This window comes from Embiotoca jacksoni, unplaced genomic scaffold, assembly GCF_022577435.1.
Source record: "Embiotoca jacksoni isolate LCO1_2020_lvr unplaced genomic scaffold, fEmbJac1.0.p SCAF_66, whole genome shotgun sequence".
In the NCBI taxonomy this organism is placed as follows: Eukaryota; Metazoa; Chordata; class Actinopteri; family Embiotocidae; genus Embiotoca; species Embiotoca jacksoni.
In genome coordinates this window covers 706,252-731,167 of record NW_027185421.1, presented here as the reverse complement: position 1 = coordinate 731,167, position 24,916 = coordinate 706,252, and the positions used below count along the sequence as shown (strand labels likewise).

The window sequence follows — 24,916 nt, the reverse complement described above, 5'->3', positions numbered from 1 at the left end:
GCCGATGTCGAGCAGGTAAGATGTTTATCAAGGTCGCCGTCTGAGTGTCGAAACCTGCAGGAGTCAGGTGGGCGGAGTCACGGAGAACCGCCTCATCTGGTCTGGCTCTGTTATATAAGGTGGAGGCAGTCAGCCAGAAACTCGCTCTCCTTTGGCTTCGACCTTGTTTGGTTTTATTTGATTTGCACATAGTTGAATTTTCCTATTTTGTCCTGCAAATAATAAAATGTATTTATAGTTACGGCTCGTGTGTGTCTCCTCTCTTTCGTCCAGCCGTGAGCCGGGTGGTGACACAGATGAGACCGATGGGAATTTGTTTTGTCTGCGTGACAGCTTTTGGTCAAATGCAGGATGAATCACCAAATTTCATGGCAGTAGATCCAATAAATGGTGCAACATTTCACTCAAATGCCAACCTCATGGTGGCACTCGATCTTTACCATGTTGGTATTTCACAGGATGAGAGAGAAGATGGACGCCTGACGAAAAGTCAAGAGTTCATCAGAGTCGGTCGGATTCATTCTCTGGGGACAACGAACGACCGTACAACATTAGAGATTTTAATCTGGACCGAAATTACTCATACTTACTCAATACTCATATATTCTGCATTGAGTGTGCAGCTTCTGCCTCGCAGGACTTGAACCATACAAGAAGAACAGAAGACTTTACAGGCTTTATTCAACCATGAAATTTTGTGAATGTTTTCAGCTGGAAAATGAATTCCAGCTAACGAGTGATTAATGTTACGCAGGCCGTCGAGGTGCATCACTACCTGCAAAAGACTTTTAACTCAGCATCTGCCTGACGTTGACATTTTTTACTAGTGATACGGTGAAAAGACAAAAAAAAAAAAAAAGCAATTAGGGAAGCAGAATTCAAGCAGCCGGGAACGGAAGAGGGGTCTCTTTTAAAAATTAAAGGAATATCAAATGCGATTTGTATTGTTTCCACATCACAAACCTGTGTGGATATTAAAAATGCATCGACTTTCAACCCTGCTGGACGCGCCGTCCTACACGGTGTGGAGCCGTTTCTTACCGTTCACGTTGCCCAGGTGGAAGTACCCGTCGATCAGCGAGGCCCCGTTGTTGAAGTGCTGGGTCATGTGATCCAGCCAGTTGGCCTCCACCCCTTTCACCCCCTCGTCGCAGTTCTGGACCCGCAGAGGGACCTTGACGGTGTAGTACTTCACCGGGCCCTCCCGGACCGGCGGGTGGTTGTAGAGAGCCAGCAGGTCGACTCCTGTGGAAACACAACGCAGTGATTGATTTAATCAGCGGGGGGAGGAGGGGGGCTTTCCCTCTTTACAGCTGCCAGACGTCGGACACGAAAACATCCGTTAAACTTGGCGTTTCGCTGCAATGCTAAAGACTTCCTTCAGTCATAAAAGGATGCAGGAAAAAAATAACCCAATCTTCAAGGACTGCGTTGGAATAACTCGATTTCCTGATGTCTTTCAACCCTCACGGCAACATGCTAGTAATCAAGTTGGAAGTACATGTATTTCCTATGAGATAAGCAGCCGCGGAGACTCGGCCAGTGTTTGGACAGTCAACAAGCCCCTCGGCCAAGAAAAAGTTGGCTGCAGCACTGGCGGTCATCAGCCATCAACAGCAAATAACAATTTGTGTGCTTTTCATTGCTTCCAGACAGTTTGTATTTTCCTTGTCTCTCCGTATAAAGATTGATAACATCAGATAAACCGCTCAGTGAAACGGGTCCTTGGGAAAAAAACATTCAGCTCAAAGAAATTTGTCAGAAAAATAGGGCAGTATTGACATAGAAATTAGACTTTTAAATTGGACAGTCAAAGCAAAAATGAAAAAAAGAAAGAAAAAAAGGTGAAGACCTTCCACTGAATTCGACCCTGACTGTCATTTATGTAATTCTGAGATTTAATCTTTGTTTTTTTGAGTAATTTTGTCTAAAAAAAAAGTAAAGACATTGGACTTGACCTTTAATCTTTTCTTATGTGCAATAATTATACTGTCCAGTTTATTTATGTTGCCACTGCATTGGTCTGATTTTGTGAAACTATGATTCTCTTTGGACCTTTTCCATCATATAAAGATGTGTCTGCTGAGGTCTGCATCCGTTTACAATTAATTCCCGCTGGCGCGTGAAGCCTTGCGCATGCAGGTGGAATACATCTGTATGCAAAACACTCCAATAAAAAACTTCAACATTATCGCATCATGAACAAAGGTTCCACCTGGCAGCTGCAAAACGGGCGAGAAACAATAAACAGCAATACCAGATCAGAGCTACGACGCCCCGAGCCGGACTCAGAAAAAAAACTCTTTTCCAAGGATGATGCCTCTTGGACAACAAAATGTGAAGTGAATCAAAAGACAATCTGATCACATTCAAGCTACGAGTGATGTAACCGATGCAGGAACTTAAAAGGACCCGTTTCATTGTAACCGAGTTAATTCGTGGTATAACCTTGAATAATGCATTAAAAGCTCTCGCAGCTCGCTGTTGTTTACATCAAACCAGAAATATGCATAATGCAGCGGGAGCCTCTGGAGAAAGAGAAGAGAAATAACGGGCTTGGAAATGTGCCCACGAGTACGCATGTCACCGCTGCCGCGCTCGCGTCGTCGTAAATCAAAGTGGAAAAGAATTTTTATTTGTTGTGATTCGAGTGAGTGAAATATTTGCACTGCTTAGTTTTTTTGGGGGGGGGAGAAGAAAAAACAAAAACACAAAACGTGAGACGTGAGATGTGAGATGTGAAATGTGAGCAGAGAGAGTGATTCAAATCCAGCCCCCCCCCCCCCACCTCCCCACCACCGCCTCCCTCTCTCTCTCTTTCCAATGCAAATGTCAGACTGTCATTCCCCAAGTGAACCAGATGGATGAGCAGAATGTGCCACCCACACACACACACACACACACACACACACACACACACACACACACACACACCCCCACACACACACACACCCCCACACACACACACACCCCCACACACACACACACACACACACACACACACACACACACACACACACACACACACACACACACACACTTGACATGGTGGTGGCGGGAGTCATGGCTCAGTTGCGTCCGTCCGTCCGTCCGGCAGACACCCAGGAAGAATGAATCATTTATAACCATTTCTCGTCTGGCTCGTCTGACTGATGTGACAGCTGGCCACCAAATTCCCTAAATCTTGTCATTTGTCAGTCTTGAGAAAAGTCAAATCAACGCACACACACACACACACACACACACACACACACACACACACACACACACACACACACACACACACACACACACCCTCATTCCTCCCCGTGTTAACCCCCGTGTTACAACGAGGACAATATGGCCGACAGAATCTTGGACAACACGCAAAGTGACTTCGTCCTCCGCGTCCGTCTCCCGCTTCACACTTCGTGCGCGGATCGTCTCTCTCCGCGTCTCCGCCGGCTGACGGTCACGTGACCGAACCGATTTTCAGAAAACGCTTTGGGTCACGGCGCTAAATGTTCTGTAACCACGGCGTAATTAGATAAGTAACATTAAAACCGCATTAAACACAGATTACTCCGCCGTCACTGACACTAGTTAGAGGAGCCGTTTATAACAGCTTGACACAAAATAACAGCCAGCAGCGAGGAACGTGCGTCCCGGCCTCCGCTTGTCTCATAATATTAGCTGTTTTCTGGGGTGATAGCTCAGTTTTTGTTTTTGTTTTTTTTCCCATCCGTTTACGTTTCATTACAGTCTAATTACGTTTGCCGTTACGGCACCGAGGCGATCCGTAAATTCAGGAGGAAGGTGAGTCGTGTTCTGTTCAGAGGAAACGTAGAGAAACCACAGAGGATCCAGCGCCTCGCCGGAGGGGCGGAGCCAGAGGAGGAAGTGGAAAGTACCAAAATATAAGATAAGAGCGCTCTGGCTCCTGATGGCCATCGTACCGGACCGTACGATAATAGGAGGGTCAGACTGGGGCCGGGCTTTCATCTGGCATCCTTTAGTAGTTTAAAAATATGAGTCTCTGCATTGAAAGCGTCTGAATCTACGAGCAACATGTTGTTTTTCTGTTTTGGGGTTGAAAACCGCAGAACAAATGTAAAAGTGGCCGATCTTTGCGACTGGTAGTCTGATTTAAAGTCTGCAGCGTGCCTCAGGATTATGAATTTGCTTTTCTAGCATCAGTTTATCCCCCAAAAACGTATTCCATTTTACAAATTAAAGTAAAAACTAAATGATAGAATTACAGATAAACACATCATATTTCACGTCTCATCACTTCCACCTAAGACAAGACTCAAACCAGCAAACCGCACGTTTACTGTGACTATATCAAGCTTGAGACCCGATAAAAAAAACTTATGCTAATCTCCCCTTTTGCAAACTGCAGATACTTTATTGTAAGGAGGAACACGAGGTTACGCAATCGTTGGTCTTTCAGAAACTCCATTAGCACCCAACATAAATCTTTAAAACAAGTCTCTTGCCAAGTTCCTCCCGGACCCTTCGCGGCCCGTAAATAACACAATACCGCCTAATAAAAACTAAACTGCGGTGTCGTGTGCTTTCGGGTCTCGTGAACACGATTTGGCAACTTATTGCGAAATAATCGGTCCGAGATCAAAATCTTATGAGTATTTCAGATGGTTGTTGTGGGAAGTTTTCTGCTGTGGGGGCAGTAAAATCCTAATCGATGCCCTAATGAACACATTTTATAAAGCTACACCTGAGTATCCTTCTGGGTGAGCGACCTTTGAATCTGACAACAGCTGAGCCTTTCAGGATGAAGTCCGTGCGGCTTATCTGAGCGAGTAACGAGAAAACGAGCGCGTGAACGTCATTCGGGATCCGAAAACAACGCTCGTCTGACGGCCGCTCGGCAGTCCGAACGACGGGGTCGTTGCAACGTGACCCGTCATCGTTTGAACATCTGTTGGTAATAATCTGAGAGGCCGGACGCTGATCCAATCAGAGCAGAGATTACACTGATCTCCACGGCGAGAAGCCAATCAGCTGAAAAGACTAATTCTGGAGCTTTCAGACAGACGTGGATGAAGATGTCACCGGCGATAAAAGCTCCTTCGTAGCTCAGACAGACTTCTGTCAGGCGTTTTAAACCCTTGTGTCGACCGCCCACCGATAGCTGTAACCTGTCAATCAAACAGACAAGCCCCCCCACACACACACACTTTGTATTTCATGAGAGAAGTTAAATGGGAGGCTCTTTGGAGCCGGCCTCTAGTGGCACTCGGCGGTATTGCAGCTTAAGACACTTCTGCATCGGTCTTATTTTTCAAGCCCGTCTTATTCTTCATCCACTTTTACATATATTTATGGTTTTAACCCAAAACTTCACAGATTTTAATGCCTAAAATTTAAGGCACTTTAACTTTCACGCCTTGGCGAGGCAATCCGGTATCACCTAGTGGACTGACGGGTGTATTACACTCTTAATAACTTGGGGAAGAAAAAAAAAACTTGGTCCCTTCAAAACAAAATAATCCATGTGCCATTTAATTCCCTTTAAATCACTGTTGCTCGTGTAGATTAGAAACATCTGAGTCGTCGTTCAGACCGCGATACACTTTCCATCCGCTCCTCCACCGGAGTCCCTCGAAACCACCCGAGCGTTTCGAGTCTCCGAACTTAAAGGCTCAGTTTCTCTCCGCAGCGTCGGTCGCGGGGATGGTAGTTCCTCTTTCGACCGTAATCCGCCGAGTTCTGCCAGCTCCGCTGCCAACACTTGCACGGCGTTCACCTCGAGATCCGAGGATTAGCGGCGACAAGCCGGCAGCGGCAGAGACTCTCGGGCCTCCTCGGCAGACTGGGCATTAGTAGAGAGGGACATGGGAGTTTGGCAGGCTCCCCCAACCCCCCACCTCCCCCCCCCCCCCCCCGCCACTAACCACCCCGGCTGGCTGCTACATCGCCGCTGCTGGCGTTGTCGCAAAGATTTGGCGATGGAGGTGGGGGGGGGGGGGGGGGGGGGGGTTGTGGAGAGAGAGAGAGAGAGAGGCAGAAGAGAGCTGTGAAGCTGAGGGAGGTAAGAGGAGGAGGCGGTGTGGAGGGGGAGGCGGGGGGGGGGGGGGTTATCTCACTGCAAAATGCGCCGTTGGGAGGCCCAGATGGACCAGTGGGCTGTGGCCCGCCGCCATGCCAAGTGTGTGTTCGCGCACACACACGGACATAAAGACACATGCAGACAAAAGCTGTAAAAAAAATAAAAAAAATAAAAATAAAAGGATGCACACCAAAAGGCCGCATTCATTACGCAACACCTCGTATTAGCAGCTCTGAAGCTAACCGCGTCGCACACTCCGATACAGACACGCAGTACAAACACACACAAGTTAACACTCCCGCTGGGACGCCGGTCTAATGCACAGTTAGCACGTTGCACCGACACACACCGCAAATAGGTTTTTCTGGGAGAGGGTGTAGGAGGGGCGCGTGTGTGTGTGTGTGTGTGTGTGTGTGTGTGTGTGTGTGTGTGTGTGTGTGTGTGTGTGTGTGTGTGTCTCCATCTGCTAATCCGAAATGCTCAAATAAAGCTATAAATGTCTTGCTGATTTCAACACCATTCCCACAGAAATGAGGAGGAGGAGGAGGAGGAGGAGGAAGAAGGAGGGCAGGGGGGGGGCATCATGAATAACTCATAGAGATGTAGCTATGGCTCACTTTCTGGGAAGACAGAAAATAAAAATAAAAAAAAATTGCAAAAAAAGAAAAAAAAAAAGAAATGTGAAGCTTCCGGGAAAAAACAAAAACAAAAACCCAGCAAAAATCTGTTGTGGGTGAATTTCACAGACTCCTTCGGCTCCGTCAGCTAAAAGTGTGCGTGTGCGCATGTGAACGCGAGCTGTAAGACGGTTCCCCTTTTGTGTAACCGATAGACGAGGATTATATCCCGAGGCGGCACATTGTTGTGTAACATCGAGGCAATTGCAGGAAATGACACCTCCGCACGGCTGCCAAGTGTTTCAGGAGGAGATCTGTGGCCGACGCTCTTCTTTAGTCAAACAGCCAAAAGGTACGACTTCAGATGACACACACACACACACACACACACACACACACACACACACACACACACACACACACACACACACACACACTCCTATTGGCTACAGATTAGAAGCTGTCAGTTTGGATCCCTGTGAATGTGTTCTGCAGTTCACCCCCCCGCCCCCTCACCCCCCTCACCCCCTCACCCCCACCCCCCCCGCCCCCCGCCCCCCTCAAACTAATTTAGCTGCTCCGGGATCAGCGGTGCTTCGACGAAGGAGCTAACAGGTGGAAACAAACATGTTTTTTTTTTTTTATCTAATTATTTAGCAGTTAATATTCAGCCCGAGTTACATCAACATGTACTCTGTGGTGCTGTTGCAGTTTTGACCTTAAAAATAAAAAAAATAAAAAAGAAGAAGTCTTAATTATCACTCCCTCATTAGACCCCTTGTTTCATTTCTAAGGAAAAGTTTAGAAACGTTGACCTTTTAATTACACCCCCCTCCCCCCCTCCCTTTGGACCAATTAGTCGTCTTTCCTTTTTATGGGGTCTGCAAACCCAAATAATAAAAATTCACTCATTCACCTATTATCTTTGAGGTCTCATCGGCCTCGGAGATGTCTGAGTCTTTACCTCCGTAAAATGGAAGTGAAAGTGCAACACAACCTTTTCTTTGGAGGAATATATTTTTTTGCCGTGTCCCTGTTTCTTCAGATATTACATTTCAAAGGTTTTTTTTAAGACAGTGTTTCCGCATTATGTTCGTACAGTTTGTTTGTATATAGAAAGCACTTAAACTGGAAACTCTTAAAAATATGTGCATAATTAAATATGATGTGAATCCAGTGTTCACTTGAGGCCAGAACCATGTTCAGTTTTTGTGTATTTTGGAGTGAAATAATAATAATAATAAAAACAAATGCTTCAGGTCCACAAATATAAACTGCTAGTGTTTGATCACCACGTCATCCCTCTTTATCCCCCCAGGTTCATCCATTTTTCACAGCTCCTAAGTGCTTTACAGTCATAATTTAGTAGATTTAAACACATAATTTCCCTTGGATTTAGTGTTTGATGGTAACCATGGAGACCACTCACCGTCGCCTCTCCATCGGTATCTGGGCCTCGTCTTTGTCTCAGTGCCGCCGTCTTTGTTGTTATTGTGACACGGCGAGCCGTCCTCCGTCACCTCCTCGCTGTGCTCTGGAGACTGGACAGGTGAGACCTCCCCCTCGTGACCCGATTGGCTCCCGGCGTTCCCGCTCGGCGCTCCGTCCCCGGCCTCGCCCGAGCCTCCCTCGTCGGCCCCAGCTCCGGGATCCGCCTGGTTTGTGGGGCTCGAGGGGCTCGAGGGACTGCGGCTGCCCAGGGAGCCGAGCACGGAGCTGGGGCTGGAGTGCAGGGAGAGGGAGGGGGTGTCCGGTTCTCTGATCCTGGTGCACGGCGCTCCGTACGGCTCCTGGACGAATCCCACGAACATCACCCCCTGGTCAGCGGCATCCTGGATCTGCTGTTGGGAGACAAATTCTGGAATTAAAATCTAGAGCGATATTGACCAACGCTTGTTTGCATTCACTGATTTGACTAAAGCAAAAACAGTCAAGTGACAGAACTACTAATTTGATAATTAAACATTTCAGTTATTATTCAGGCAAAAAGAAGCTTCTCAAATGTTGCATGTTTGTTGTAAACTGGATCTTTGAGGATTTGGACTGTTTGCACCAAACAAGTTGAGGATGTCAGATGGCGCTCTGAAAATGGTTATTTCTGCATTTTGCAGATTAAAAGATTAATAAATTAATCATTGACTGTATATAAGTGGACGGAGCTTCTGGGTCTGAAAAAAATGAGGCCTTAAGCTGCAATACCAGCGAGCGCCACTAGAGGTCGGCTCCAAAAAGCCTCCGGCTCCATAGACTCCCATTCAACTTCTCTCATCAAATCCAAAGTGAATAAAATGTGTCCATCAGTTATCTCGGTGTTGTTAGCTAAAGTCACTCCTTCTTATTAGTTTTCTGGAGGTCCATCTGAAAATAATCCCTCATTCATTAGAAAAGAAGATTCAAGAAGACCTGTTTTTGGGGGCGTGTCTGTTTGATTGACAGGCCTGTGGTGCAGTCAGGTTACAGCTATCGGTGGGCGGGGCCTAGTATCGTCAGGTTTCCGATCAGATCTGTCAGATCCACCGCTGGCTCCTCCCCCAGCTCGTCCAAATATTTTCACTTCCTGCTCCAAACCGCTCCGAACTAGCAAAGATGGCGACGGACAAAATCCGAACTGGAGGATTCATAACGTTCACAAACCGACAGGTGACGTCACTGCTGGTTGCCGCTTGAGATTAACGAAGGAAGTGATTGAGGATTTGAGGATTGCTCAAAGCTCTGAAATAGCTTGGATGCGAGGCTGTCGTTGCGCTCCGCTGGTTTCCGGAATCATTACGAACAACCGTAGAAACTTTGAACAACGCTACGATCAGAATTAGTTCGAAATCTTTTCTTTTGACACAAAATCATTATTTTCACGAGTCCCCGGCATCTGTTTCATCTTTGTTTCTCCTTTTTTTTCCTCCCCGGCAGCATCTCCAATCAGGCAGCTGTTGATTGGATCGGAGCGACCCCCCACCCCCCTACCCCCCGCCCCCAACCCTCCACGGCCCACCGGGCCGCCTCCCACATCCAGCGCTCCGCCGTTGTCATCGAGCCATTTCACGTCCATATTGAGGGTTCCTGCAACGCGGCACAGATTGAAACGTTAACTGTCAGCCGACGTTAACGACGCCGCTCTCCATTTCTGCCCGTCTCCGTCTCCGTCCCCATTTCGGCGGCGGCGGGGGTAAAAAAAATAAAAATGAAGTCGCAGCGTTATTCACTATGAAATTAAATTGGAAAAACACTCACATTGTTTCCAGCCATATTGTTTAATATCAGCTGAATGCTCTCTGGGCGCGTCCACATCATATTCCCCCACACCAATATGTCGAAATGGAATTGCAGAGATAAAAGGGAGCAACTGTCGTATCTCATTTAACGGTAATGCGGGTGGTCGGGGGGAGAGAAACGAAGGGCTCGGACTGTCTAACGTCTGATGGAACAGCAGATTCAAATGGAGGGCTGCGATGATTGAATTTATTTTTGCTGCCATTATTATTGTTATCATTTGATCAAATCCCCTCGCCCGACAACGTTGAAACATTCAGATTAGATTTCTTTTCTGGGGGACAAACAGCACCAAGATGTTATTGTCAAGAGAGCAGAGCGCCGTAAATATGAGAGGAAAATGTGTAAAGTTTATATAAAACAACAGGAGCTCAAGCTCCATATTCACAGATAATATGGTTTAACTTAAGAAGAATTCAATGCAAAGTTGGAAAAGAAAACTGAAATAATTTGTTGATTGAATTATTGGCTAACCCACAGAATATTAAAATACCAAATATATATTAAATATTCTACAGCTTCCTTTAATTATTCGATATAATAAGTTATTTTCTGTTTTTGTATCAGTGTAAATTGAATATCTTATCCTAAAGGTGTTTCTCCTTATTAGTGTGCTAGCGGTCCTTCTGAAAACATTCCCGCCGTTAATTAAATATCAAGCCTAAAAAAAAGCTGTGTTTTTTGGGGGGGGCGTGTCTGTTTGAGTGACAGGCCTGTGGTGCAGGTTTCCACTATAGGTGGGCGGGGCATAGTGTCCTCAATTTCCCAGATTAAGTCAGATCCAGCACTGGCTCCTCCCCCAGCTCCTCCAAATATGGTCACTTCTGGCTCCAAAAAAACACAAGATGGCGACGGTTGAAAGTCCACAAACTAGTTGGTTGCCGTTCGCTGACACGGTGTCCTCTAGTGGACCGACGGGTGTATTACAACACTTTGGCTTTGGGCCGTTTTAACAACCGTTAAAAGTTACAAGCTAAAGGGAATGAAAAGGGGGAAAACTGGGTGATAAAGCCGAAAGTGAAAACGATTGTTTGTTCAACAGTCATGTCCTTTGTGGTAAATCCTCCAGGGCATAGTGGAGTGAGCGTCGGGATAAAAACTTTTTTTTTTAAATTGGCATCCTTCTGAACTTTTTCAATCCGAATGAACGAGACGAGTCGCTCCGGCTGAGACGGAACCGCCCTCAGGTCAAAGAAATGACGTTTCGAGGTCGCTTCATTTCTCTTCATTAACCGAAATGATGCCGAGCTCAAACTTGATGAAAAAATATTCTGCAAGTAGCTTCACCCCCTTTTAAATCGCCACCAGAATATCAACAGCCCGTAGTGAGAAAGCCATTTCAATTTTGACTTAACACCACATTTCCTACCCCCCCCCCCCCCTCTGTAAGTTATTAAAGTGGCACCGGGAGGTGTCTGAAGGTCAAGACGAAAAACCCCCGGAGAGAGAGATTGAGAGAGCAGAGTGGCGGTGAGGAGATGACAGAAAGGAGAGGCTAAAGGGATAATGACAGACTGAGACAGTGAGGAAGAGGAAGAGGAAGAGGAACAAAAAAAAGAGAATGAGACGAAAGACAAGAAAAAAAAAAGGGAAGTGAGAGTGAGCAGAAAAAAAAAAAAAAAGTGACTTCTCCTCCTCCTCCTCCTCCTCTGCCGCTCGTCCGTGTCCACTTCTCTTTTAATAGATTTCTAACATGGCCTCCTGCTCCTCCTCCAGCAGGCGTGTAGCAGCTCAGCAGATTAAAATGATAACCAACGGTAATGAGGTCCTGCAGGACTGCGGTTGCATGACTAATCGAAGGGCAAAGAAAAAACAAAAAAAACGTACAGGAAGGTTTTTTACGGGGCGGGGGGGTGGAGGGGGAGGAGGGGGGGGGGTGTTAAGGCTGGACCATCGCGCTCGGTCATGTATAGATTTAAGGCGGGAGAGGTTGAATCATGATGACGCAGCTTTACCGGGCGCGTCACACACACACACACACACACACATATATATATATAATATATCATCTGCGGTGGCAAAGCTCTCCGGATTCATTTAACGTAACGCTACAGCGCCAATTCATTATTATTAAATCAGAGTGTGATTTCGGATCCGCGTCTCCCGTCGGCTGCTTTTCATCTGCTACAGAGATGTCAAGCCGGTTTTTCTTTTTTTTGGTGCTAATTAACATTAAGCCTTGAACCGGTGAGGAGGAACAGCTTTGAGCGTATTACATAGAAAATGTTCAGATACTCGAGAGCACTGCAGTTCGGAAATATGCTAAATATCATAAAAGCTGGAACATCTAACCGATCAAATGAAGAAAAAAAATCCAAACACATTTTAGCTTCTTTTGGCTCAGGTTTTGTTTTATTTACTGTTTAGCAGCTATAAAAACACTTTTATTGTTTTAAATTGCTGCTTCGCTACTTTCCCTCCATGAAAATCAAAGATCTTCTGTTTCCCGAGACCCGAGCGTCGTACCGGACCGAGTCTTAATACTGGAGCGGACCTGTTGTATAATTACAGCTACTTCCTGCTGCCCTGCCTTCAACCTGCCTCCCTGTAATTACTTATGAACTGCAATGAATTAGACACTAATTTGACAAATCTGGCATCTAAATTGAGGGTTTCTGCCGTGATAAAACTATAATTTACCACTTTTTTTTTTGCTGATCACGACGACAGTGTTGCTCACTGTGGCTTCACTCTCAAAGGGAAACTGTTCAGGGAGTTCTTGAAGCCCGTAGATGCGCCACATATTAGTCACCACCTGTGTGTTTAGTTATGTTTCATTATCAGTCCTGATGGAGGCTTCATGCGGTTGAATCCCTTTTAACACGCGATGGTTTGTGTTTCCTCTGAGCCTTCAGACGGAGCGACACGCTGAGCAAACGCTCGACTGCGTTCGTCCTCAGAGCCCGACTTACTAGCATCGGACTCGTAGACTCATGAATGAACCAATCATATTAACTGTCTTATCGACACCACATAGATCTTAGATGAACTCTAAGATCTGATATGTTTCTTTCACGACAACAAACATGTTCTGTGAACGCAGTAGATTCGGTCTGAGAACCACAATATGCTGATCGGAGTTCCTCGGTAACTTTCCATTTCTCTCTGACTCCTCCCCTCCCATTTCCCAGCATGCCCTCATCCTTCGTAGCCGATGAGAATAAAGTAACCAAGGCGATCGGTAGAAATTATGTTGGAATATTTCCACAAAGACACAATTTATATGTCCTACAAGGAAATATAAGTTATGACTCAAAAACCTCCTTCCCTCCCTCTCTCCCATCCCTCCCTCTCTCCCATCCCTCCCTCTCTCCCATCCCTCCTTCCCAGCTGGGTCCAGAGTGACCAACCCTCCATCTTGGCAGCCGGTGCGGCGGCGGTCGTACCTTCTTGACGTAGCCCTGGATGAGCTCCGGCGTGGGCACCTGCTCAGCAGACAGACAGTCCTCCAGCTGCAGCTTGTAGGTCGGGCAGACTGCCGGACTCCTCTCCGCCCTGCAGGCAACCACAGCGGGGGAGGTGGGGGGGAGAGGGGGGGGAGGGGAGGGGGAGGACAATGACTTTTTCAGCCTTTTTTCACGACCGGCGTCGAAATCATAAAAATTGCAGTCGTAATAGATCCACAAAACAGCGTGCTATCGACTGACCCGGCCATCGAACGCAACAACACAAAACCAAACATCAACATATTACACTGCATCAAGAAGCTTTGTTAAGGTTATTGTTGCCCTGCGGGAGGTAAGAGAAGACTAGAACAGCACTTAAGTGAGACAAAGATCCATATTGTATTGAAAGGAAAACACAAACAGAAATGCAGGAAATTCAATGCAAATCTCGTACCCCCCCCCCCTCCCCTCTCCCCGCCCCTCCTCCAGACCTCCCCGCCGAGGCCGTATCAGTATTTTGAGCGGGGAGAATCTATTTTTATGGTGTTGTATTTCCCTTTTCTGTCCTCCGGAGGAAATCCCAGAGCTACCCCCGAGGAGACTAATACCCCAGCTTCTATCTCCCTGCTTCTCATCCTGTTGACACGGCGAAGAAGACCCCCCCCCCCCCCACCCCACACACACACACAGACACACACACATAGACACACACACACACACACACACACACACACACACACACACACACACACACACACACACACACACACACACACACACACACACACACGCACCCCTTCTGTAGATGCACGCTGACTCTGCTGCAATGAGGGAAAAGGTGTGTGTGTGTGTGTGTGTGTGTGTATGTGTGTGTGTGTGTGTGTGTGTGTGTGTGTGTGTGTGTGTGTGTGTGTGTGTGTGTGTGTGTGCTCTGCGTGAGCTCTGGCTTTACATGGACACCTGATGTGCAGGAGGGTAAAAGATGCATGCGGGCGAGCTGGTGTGTGTGTGTGTGTGTGTGTGTGTGTGTGTGTGTGTGTGTGTGTGTGTGTGTGTGTGTGTGTGTGCAGCGTTCTGGTTCACGCCGACTCCCCCTGAGTGAACATACATGACTCTGCCTCGCTGTGTGTGTGTGTTCCTAATGCTTTATCAAAGGGATTTTTTTTCTCTCATGCAACCACACACATTGAAAAAGATAAAAACTACAAACAAAAATTGGGAAATTTGTGAAAAAAAACCCAGCAATTGTGTCTCCAGCTGCAATACCAGCGAGTGCCACTAGAGGTCGGCTCCAAAAAGCCTCCGGCTCCATAGACTCCCATTCAACTTCTCTCATCAAATCCAAAGTGAATAAAATGTGTCCATCAGTTATCTCGGTGTTGTTAGCTAAAGTCACTCCTTCTTATTAGTTTTCTGGAGGTCCATCTGAAAATAATCCCTCATTCATTAGAAAAGAAGATTCAAGAAGACCTGTTTTTGGGGGCGTGTCTGTTTGATTGACAGGCCTGTGGTGCAGTCAGGTTACAGCTGTCGGTGGGTGGGGCTTAGTATCGTCAGGTTTCCAATCAGATCTGTCAGATCCACCTGCTCGCTCCTCCCACAGCTCGTCCAAATATGGTCACTTCCTGCTCCGAACTAGCAAAGATGGCGGCGGCCAAATTCCGAACTCGAGGCTTCATAACGGACGTTCACAAACCAACGAGGTGACGTCACTGCCGGTGGCGGCATGGGCCAGAGACGTGCTTGCTTCTTTTGACAATTTACAATCTTTATGTTAAGCTAAACTAACATAAACGTAATTTCCTAAAATGTCGAATTATTCCTGTAATGTTGTATTTTAAAAAAACACTCAAGAAAATTGACTACATATTTCCTTTCATCTTAACATGACATTGTTAAGATGTCTAGCTACTTGACTTTGGACATCCATAAAGTTAGGAAACTTCTGATAAAAATCGATGCAGTAGAGGCTGAAATATTCTGATTTTTAGGTAAGTGCGATGGTTAAAGCTCCAAAAACCCCGGATCCTACGCTGCGACCTAAATTGCTGTGAAAGTGCCTCTTTTCAGTCAGAGTTTTTAGGCAAAAAGGGGCACTAATATTCACGGGGAATCAAAGACCACGAACACATTTAAACTCTTCTGTCATTTCACTCCCATTTTAAATGTTTTTTTGGACGAGCTCAAGCACTTTTTCTTTTCATCCTTTTCGATAAAATCAGCCTCAATGTTTCTTCGCATGTAATTTCCCTGTTTGAATGAATGCTGTATTTAAAAAAAAAGCACTTTAAACCCAGTTTTAATGTTTCGACTTAAAAAACAAAACAGCAGCACTCTGTCAGTAGAGCAGAAAACCGGCCCGACCGACTCGTTAGGTGCGAACTTCACGCGATCTGTCAAACTCGGTTTTTCTATTTTTACGCTGCGACATAACGTTCAAAGGCACGACGGCAGAAGCCCGGTGGCGGCGTCAGAAAAGGGGCACGCATCCCCCTGTCGGTTGCGACATAAATCACAAGCAACCGGCTCGGTTGCGCTCGAGGCGCGACTTCAGGAAACGGGAGGAAAAAGAGACAGAAGGAGAAACAGAGTCGAGGCTGTAGTATTAATCTGGAATCGTAGACCATCTGCAGATGTCACCGACATGAAGAAAAGGCCTTTTTTAATAATGATATGAAACTATTTTGAGGGGCAATTAAACGACTCCAGTTCATCACTCACAATCCAGCAATAATAAAAAAAAAAAAAGCGATTCAGTCCTTCTGAGAGACTTTTTAAATCCAGAACCATTTCATTTTGCGCAATCATCGTATTTTGCACGGAGAAGGTGTCACTTCCTCTTAACTGGGGAGAAAACTGAGTGGACTTCTGCAGACAGAGCTTCAGAGAGAGAGAGGAAGGGAGGGAGAAGTGGGGGATGAGGGGAGGGGATGGGAGTGAGAACAACAACTCCAACGGAGCGCTCGGTCCTGCAGGGAGGCCTCGGGTTAAAAATAGCAGCTGCATCTCCCGCGGTCCGTCTTCTCGGTGTGAAACGGAAACTTTTCATGCGGCGCGCGTCGCCGGCTGTCAACCTGCGAGGCCTCGCGCGGTGAGACGGGTGTCAAACGCCTGCCCGCCCGCCCGCCCACCTGCAGCTCCCTCCGGGGTGAATACACCTGCCCGCCTCTCCTTCCCGCCTCCCGCCACAGATGGGTCACACGTTTCTGTTTCGCCGCAGAACATCTCGTGTCGGACTAATCGTCCCCGCCGGAGCAGAACGTTCACATGGAAACTAATTGCGTATTACCCGTTAATGGCCTGCTTTGGGATTCGTCTTAGGCGTGTCCCGGCAACATCATTTGTAAATCTGCGGGTTTCCAGTTACACCGTGTTCGCCGAAGTACGAGAAGCGATCGCGTCGATGTGTCATTGTTCTTCGGTGGACATCGAACTAAAAAAACAACGACTAAAAAACAAAAACACTTTCATCTTTGTTTGCTTGATCTTCAGATCTTCACAGAACAAATCTGTTCTCAGTTTGATTAGTAGAAGAAAGCGATCACCTTTTTTTAACCATCGATTGGCACTTTCTAGAAATAACCGCTCTTTTCTTTGGTTGTGTTTTCATCTGTCTGATGTTTGGATGACAGGAATAATAAGAACTTAATTAACAAGAGATATGAAAGCAAAACATTCTCTCTCAAAATAAACAACAAAGTCATTCAAATGTATTCTTTAGGGATCTTCACTACCTGCCGCCAATTGTACAACACAAAAAATGAAGCCAATGTGGTGGAAATGCTTTGGAATGCAATACCACTGAGGGCCACTAGGGGCTGGCACTAAAAACACAAAAACGTCTGGCTCCATCGACTTCCATTCAACTTCTCTCCTGAAATACAAAGTCTGTATATATATATATATATATATATATATAATCATATATTATCTGAAGCAGAAAGTAACCAAATATACATGTTTTATAACCCTAATGCCACTTTATTCAGAATATTTCTTGCGAAGAGTTAAATTGGAATCACCGAGTACAACAAAAGCTTTTCTCTCTGACAGAAAGTCAAAACTGTCTTTTCACCGAGAAGTCGGCGAACGACTCGAAAAAACGAATCTCCTCCTTCGCATCAGAAGCAAAAAGTCGCACCCGGTCGTCGTCCCCCCCCCCCCCGGCGCTAATCTGTTGCTATGACGACGCAGTCAGGGAGCATCCGAACCCGTGTTTAGCGCTCCGCCACCGCGGCGCTTTAATAATACAGCACATCTCTTCTAATGTCACATTTCCATGCGTTTGTGAATAATTGAAATCACCCCCGCAGCCCCCCTTAATGTTTTTTTTTTTTTTTTTTAAGGCTGTACCTCTTTATTCTCCTCCGTCTCTCTCTCCTCGCCCGAGCACACGGTTAGCTCCTTCGCAATTACCCAATAATGATGAATATATCCCATCAGACATTGCCTGCTGAACTGTAACCCTTTTTCCATCACGACCAAATTGAACACTAAGAAGTTTGACAGTTGACATTTAACATTTTCAAGCGGTCCAATCCATTCTGTCTGCATTGCAGCTTCTTCTTCTTCTTCTTCTTCTTCCGAAGTTAAAACCCACTTCACCGGTCGTGTCACTCAGGTGTTGGTGTCGTAACATTTGTGCACATCCTCACCTCCTCCATGTGTCTCGTTGACAGACTGAGGCCGACGCCGTGCAGACTTTACCGTCTGCAGACAAATACAAATACAGACTTTTGCAAAAGCTGCTTGTTTTGTTTTTTTGGGAGCGATACATGAATGGCCGCTCGCTGTCGTGCTTTTCTTCTTCCTCCTTTTGATTCCCGGGTCTGACAGCTCCTCTTTTTCTGGTCTTGCATATTTCCCTTCTCCCCGTTGGAGATCTTTTTTCCTTTGGATCCCCCCCCTCCCCTCCGTTTGGGCTGATGCTGATGTGAGCAGCTGTCGCCACGGTGACAGACGCGGGAGATAAAGCCTGGCTCCCCATCGTTCGGGGCCGCGGCCATCAGAAGGACGGTCGACTCCTCTGCCCCCCTTTTTTCACTCCGTCTCTGTCTCTCTGTTTTTTCCTTTTTATCACATTCACCCTCCTTCTGTCTTCTTCTCTCCATCCAGCTTTGATTCTCTTTTTATTTCATCTTGGTGTCTTTTTTTTCCACGGGGAGCAGGGCAAGCATGGAAAATAAATAAATAAATAAAAATAATTAAAAAAAAGGAGGGATGCAGTCCATTCAGCTGTTGCCGTTTCTCTCTGAATCAATATTTCTGCTGTCCGGATTTGCAGAGCTGAGCGGCGCCGGGACTGTTTGTACAAATATCTGTGCATGCAGCAAGTCAACCTGAAGTGTTGTACACACAGCGGGAGGTTGAAGGTGATTACTAATGGACACAACCAGGAAGAGACGAGTTGCATCGCATTTAAACTATATGACCTTCGAACATGTGTCTGGCTGCGATTCAGTCATCAGTTTTTACGCACATTTGTAATAAACAATTCATTTCTCAGCCTGAATCCTCAACATTAAAGATGAAGGTCGGATTTCTAATATAAGTAGAGAATTCAACTGCAGCTCTGAGAGAGAGTGTGAAACGTCCAATCAGAGAGCTGGAAATGTTCCTTCGTGCAGCACTAACGTGGAGCCGGAGCTATAAATTACACTTTGTAAAAAAAAAAAAAAAAATGACACAAGATTTAACGGTCCACTTTTGGATTCTGGGTCAGCTTTGGATCAAAGAAGCTACGAGTTCTCCGTCAGAGGGATGAAGCGCTCAGGCCGACAATAGCAGGACAAAATATCCCAACCCGGACCTAACGTGACAAAAACATTAACAAACACGCAAAAGTTTGACAAAAAACTAAATGAAGTCGTGATGTTGGCTGCGGTGAATTATGTCACTGCGGAGGAATGTTTGTATGGCCGACGAATATTCAGCAGAAGGGAGTGAAAAAAGGAGTCCTGATATCTGCGACCAGCGGGGGAGGGGGGGGGACGGGAGGGGACGGGGGGGGGGGGACGAAGGAGACGAGAGAAAGACGTCCGTCAGACAGCTGGCGTCAACTTTAAAAACCAATTTCCTGCCCGCTCTCACTCCAAGAATTCAAATGATCATCAACATACATTCACGCAAACCAATTATTTGCTTCCCTTCTTTTTGGCCGCTCTTATCTTTTGTTGTTTTTTTGTTTATTACTTACTTTGCTTGTATTTTTTTTCCTCTTCTATGTTACATTTTCTGTTGTTGACTGAACTCATTATAACTCATCAGAAATTCATCCCCCAATCAGAAATCTGTTTTTCTTAATTGTTGTACATTTCTCCCACGTCTGTCCGTCTGTCTTCAGTTGATTTTTTTTCCCGACATGATCACCGTGAGGCTGCAGCAGACCTGTCGGCCGCTCCGATCGGCGCACCTGTCACTCTCGCTTGTAATACCGGGTATTGTTTTTTTTTCTGCAGTTATCGTGCGGTCGCTGTGAGTGAACGTGTGAAGCTAAATGACTGAAACGTCGATGCAGATTAGCAGCAGCGGCGGCGGCGTCGTTCCTGAGCCGTTGAAGAAGCAGGACGAGTTCATCGGCATCCAGGAACGTAGTGTCAGCTGCGAGGAATCTGACCTCCCCGACTGTGAGTCTGCACAGGAAGATAAACTGCTAGACTCTCCAGGAAATCACGACCTTGCAATAATTAACGCAAATTCAAGCCATCGCTGCAAAATTCCCGCGATGTTTCGGCAAAGAAATATCGTCAACAGAAGCTCTACCGAAAGCATTACGTCGTAGAGTAGCCTTATTGCTTTATTATCCAAAAATAACTCCTCATTTACACAAACCGCTGTTCGCTAACCGGATCAACAGGAAGTCACGGGGTTTGTGGGAAATGTGGTCCGATTACAGGAAATTAGCTTTATACAAACTTCAAGTTGTAAGAGACTGCACTTTGTTTTTTGTGCACACAGTAGGCCTTTGTGTTGAATTAATATAAATTAAACTGAACTTGAAGCTTTTATTTTGACAGCCTTTGTTTTGTAGATTACAGCGACAGACCTCAGAAAGTTTTTCCAACTTTGAGCCGCATGGTTGTCAAAGATAAAAAACAAAAAAGACCAGAGAAGGTTTAAATTTTAGAAACAGAGAAACAAACACAATCAGGTGAGACAGAGACTGAAAGAGGCCACCGGGGGCAGCGTACCGGGACTATTAATACAGACCCACTTCATTCTGGAGAATCTCTCATCGATTTGAAGACGACACTTCCGGAAATTATACCGCAAAGTTTGGTGGTGAATGGGAGATTAGAACTGAAATAATACTGTGATTTTCAGCATGATTACCATCACAGGAAGTGACTAACACGTTACTCTTCAGGGAGGAGGGTTTTTTCCCTCGACTTGCACATTTTTTGGGGGTAATTCCTGCAATTTGACCACAAAAAAAACTCCCTTATAAAAGACGAATCCGACATTTTTGAGCACAACAATCATAAAAAAATATCAGCAAAAAAAATCCTGGAGGGAAGGAAGGAAAGATTCAACTGCTGCATTTTCACTAGCTGACACACACACACACACACACACACACACACACACACACACACACACACAGGCGCGCGCCTGCCCTGCGGCCGGGGAGCAGTGTTTTTGGTAAACAGGTCTGGATCCTTCGCTGGGCTTCAGAGCCAGACGGAGCAGCAGCCACCGAGGCTTCAGCTGCTGCCCTCCGCCTGTCTGCATGTCAGCGCTGCCACGGACAGAAGAAATAAAATAAATTTAAAAAAGCCTCAGTCTGTTTGATTGTCATGTTTTTATTTGAACTGACTTCTCGGGTTTCGTGGTCCTGAATAAGCTGATCGGGTTTTATGACCCTCGAGGCCGTCAAACCAAACTCAAAAACCCTCCGAAGGAAGTTTTTCCTCTCTTAAAAAAAAGGGATGTTCAGGAAGGACAATAAAAAGCAACCTTCACCCTCCTCCGTCCATCAGCGCTCCTTCATGCCCTTCAAGCCACCCGCTGGAGCCTCTCCCTGGCGTCCTGCCCTGCCTGAAGTGTGCGCCTGCCCCCACGGTTCCCAGGAAAAAAACAACAACAAGAAAAAACCGGGGGCCTGGGCACCGGGCTGGAGGGCAGATGAAGGGGGGCGGCGGTGACTTTGGACTCGTGCACGCTTGTTGGTTTTTTTTGGTGTTTTTTTGGCCGCAGCACTGAGAGGACCCACGTGACCGCTCGCCGAGCCACAAACAGATGTTGTGATGCTCCGGAGCAACACGGAAAGGTTGCGCGACCTCCGCTATGTTGTTAAAACAAAATATTTTCAAAGACCTTTCTGCTTGCACGCATCGCAAATAAAAAAAATAACCGTCTGAAATATGATACAACAGCTGTAAACATTATGTCGACTTGGATGACAGCCGGCGGTCCGTTTTTAGCAGCGTTCAACACACGAAGATAAAAAAAAAGAAAAAGAAAATTCAGATTCCCTCTAAGTGTATTTTTCTACATAATGACACCAATTAAGGTGCATTAGTAATCTCAACATGCTTTCTTAAGTGACTATAATGGCTTCATCATTTGGTGCTAACAAAGGTCTTATTCCCAAGAGTGCAGCTAAGACGTCTGCGGCCCCTGAAAGATGATTGCCTCAGGGCCAGGCCCCCGGCTTTGTTTAGTAAAATACATTTCCTTAATAAGGGCCCTCTTTCTTTTTTTAACTGTCACCTCGTGCCCGGAGGGATAGCGGTGAGAAAAAAAAAACACCACATTAACGTGGACTCGAACAGGTGGTATTTATTATTCTGTAATTTTTGTTGTAAAAAAAGGTATTACTTTAAATCAGGAAACATAAAAAAATTTGTAAACTGTCAGCAGATGTTTCCATTATCTTACACCAATAGTTTGACTCATTTTGGATTCTCAAAGAGTTCAACTTTGTATCACAGCAAAACGTGAAATAAGACACGCTCGTCCGCTGCAGGAAAACCGTGAAATAGCCACGCTTTGGCCTGTCTCTGCGTGACAGTTTCACGGTTTTCCCGTAGTGGACAAAAATGAAACCTATGAAACTTTTAGGAAAAACATGGTTGGGATCAGAAAACAAAAAAAAGAACTCAAGAACAACGTTGTCACCTCCAGGATTCGAACATCTCCCTCCTGCCTCCTAATTTTACGTGCGTGCAAGTTTCACGCTTACAAAAACGTGAAACAGTCACGCCTAGTCAGACCAGCGTGTCTATTTCACGCTTTGTTGGAAAGTTACACATTTACTAGTAAAAAACCCACTGGGACTTACCCGTCAGTGACCAGTATGGCCCGGTAGAGCTGGTGCTGCGGGCTGTTGGACTCCGGACCGCAGGGGTGGATGAACGGGTGCACGGCCGCCAGAACGAAGCCCTGCTGGTAGAGTTCCTGCAGCTGACCCGGCAGCTCTCGCACCGACGACAGGCGCAGCGTGGACGTCCCACCTGAGAGAGACGAGGACGGGAGACGACGCGTGAGACAAACCCGTCGACATCTCAGACATCTTGTTTTAATGCGGCGGCTTTCCTCCGACGGTCCAGATGAGTCTTAATGCGTTCAAAAGGAACTCGATGAGCTCGTGTGGTTGAGTCGTTAAAAACACTGTTGCTAGGCAACGTGGACGCCGTCTGGAAGCCGCGGAGGCTGACAATTTAACAAGCTAACAGGAGGGGTAACGTAACGCTGGAAATACAAAGTCACAGAGAGGAAAGACGAGGCCGTTGGGAGGATCAACGTTCCCCTCAGACGTCGGCTGTTATCCGAGTTACGAAGACAAACTCTACGTGACTAAAATCACAACATACTAGCTTAACGTTTAACGAAACGTGAACTTCCACGACCTCTGACCTTTCCGTAAACGTCAGCAAACACGTCACAGGCTTGTAGAAAATTTAAAGCGCCATTTGAACGCAGCATCGTCGTTCAGGGATAAAGTGGGTTTATATGAATAACAACGGCTTCTGCATAAAAACCTTCTGTGGAAGTTTTGATGAACTCTTACGGAGTCATTTGAAACTGGATTTTGAAATTTCCTGTGTTTCTTGTCCGCCAGTCGTTTTGTGGTGTCGTCATCTAATTCAGGTTCTTCTTGTTTGTTCTGAACAAATTTACAGAGTCGCCCAAAAAAAATAAAACACAAAAAAAACCGCTGCTGTTGCAACAGAGGATTTTTCTCAGGAAGAAGTTTGGTTTAGTTTAGAACAACATGGCTGAACTTAATTTCCCGCAGTATGAAGTCATTTCCCTTCTTTATTTTTACTTCAACACAAAGATATTCACAAAATGTTGAACTCCAATCTGAAGTTTCGTGTCTGAACACAAATAATCTGCAAAATCCAGGCAACCATTTGTTTTTGTTTTTTCAATTTTTCAATGAGATTCAATTTGAATCAATTGCTTTTAATTTACTCGTCCTTTTTTTTTTGGAGCCTTTGAATTTGAAGTGACCTCTCCAGCCCGCTCCTCACCTGAGCGTCACACCTGTCCACCTCTTCTCATCTTATATGTCTAAACCAGCTCATCTCCCCTTTAATCTCCCCATCCCGCCTTCGTGCGTCTTCATTTTCGCTCCTCCTCCCCTGCTGCAAAAACCCCTTTAGCCTCTAATTTAATCGTTGTAAGTCTTCATGCAGGCTCAGTGGGCAGAGCAGCAAGAAAAATCCAATGCACACAGCCTGGAGCGATTCTCCAGTAAACTGATGAAAGGAAACCAGAGATGAGAAATATTTCCCCCCCCGACCGGCAGTTCTTCGTATTTAGCGCTATTTCTGTCCCGCTAACGACCGACGTGAAGTGACAGCGCGTCGTCGCGGCGGTTAGCGGCACGTTTGATTTCCTCCTTTTATTTCATTTGTGAGCTCTTTATCGTCAGGAAAAAAAAAAGGTTCGGCTGCACCTGCCGAAACATCGTTGATGATGACACAGAAAACGGCAGTTCACACACAACCAAAGACCCATTTGAGAGTCGGTCCCGGTTTGTTTTTGGCAATTAGATTTTTTTTTTTGGGGGGGCGGGGGGGCGTGGGGGGGGGGGGGGATTTAAGAGAGTCGGTATCTGTTTTTAACAATTGACGAGGGCGGGAAGGAGACGGACAGGAAGAGACGAGGTCAGAACCGAGACAACGATCGAGGTGCTTCGGGTCCGGATGGCCGGCGTCCCGGCAGCTCGCTGTATGTGGCAACATTTACTGCAGGCCAAACAGCTGGGGCGCATTTAGAGAGCGCCAAGACGGAAGAGCTGGATGCAGAGAGAGGAGGAGGAGGAGGAGGAGGAGGAGGAAGAGGGAGTCTGGTAGTCTTTACAAGCTGTCACAAGACGTGGGAAATGCCGCCACGGCTAATTAGAGTCAATGAGAGCGTACAGACGGGGAACCGCTCGGCTTCATGGGAAAAGTCAATCTGTCGGAGGTCAACGGGAGGTCAGAGAGGAGGCGAGGGTGGGCGGAGCTCCCCCCGACGGTTTGCGCGACTAGCGAGTCCAGTGAGACTTTTACATAAGAGCCGTACAGTCCATGAAAATGACGGTGAAACTACTTTCACATGCGGATTCATCTTCAATCGCTGCATCTGAATCTATAAAAAAA

At 46.3% G+C, this 24,916-nt stretch overlaps 1 protein-coding gene across 1 annotated transcript in view; it reads right to left on the bottom strand.

Annotated features, from left to right (window-relative positions):
• The window catches only part of LOC138213973 (raftlin), a 99,619-nt gene that overhangs the window by 30,991 nt on the left and 43,712 nt on the right, over positions 1 to 24,916 (bottom strand). Inside the window, exons 3-6 of the mRNA XM_069175319.1 lie at positions 22,606 to 22,777; positions 13,323 to 13,431; positions 8,099 to 8,510; positions 1,042 to 1,245 (exon numbers count right to left, since the gene is read on the bottom strand). Coding sequence (XP_069031420.1) covers positions 1,042 to 1,245; positions 8,099 to 8,510; positions 13,323 to 13,431; positions 22,606 to 22,777 — 897 coding nt within the window. The remainder of the gene's footprint in view (positions 1 to 1,041; positions 1,246 to 8,098; positions 8,511 to 13,322; positions 13,432 to 22,605; positions 22,778 to 24,916) is intronic.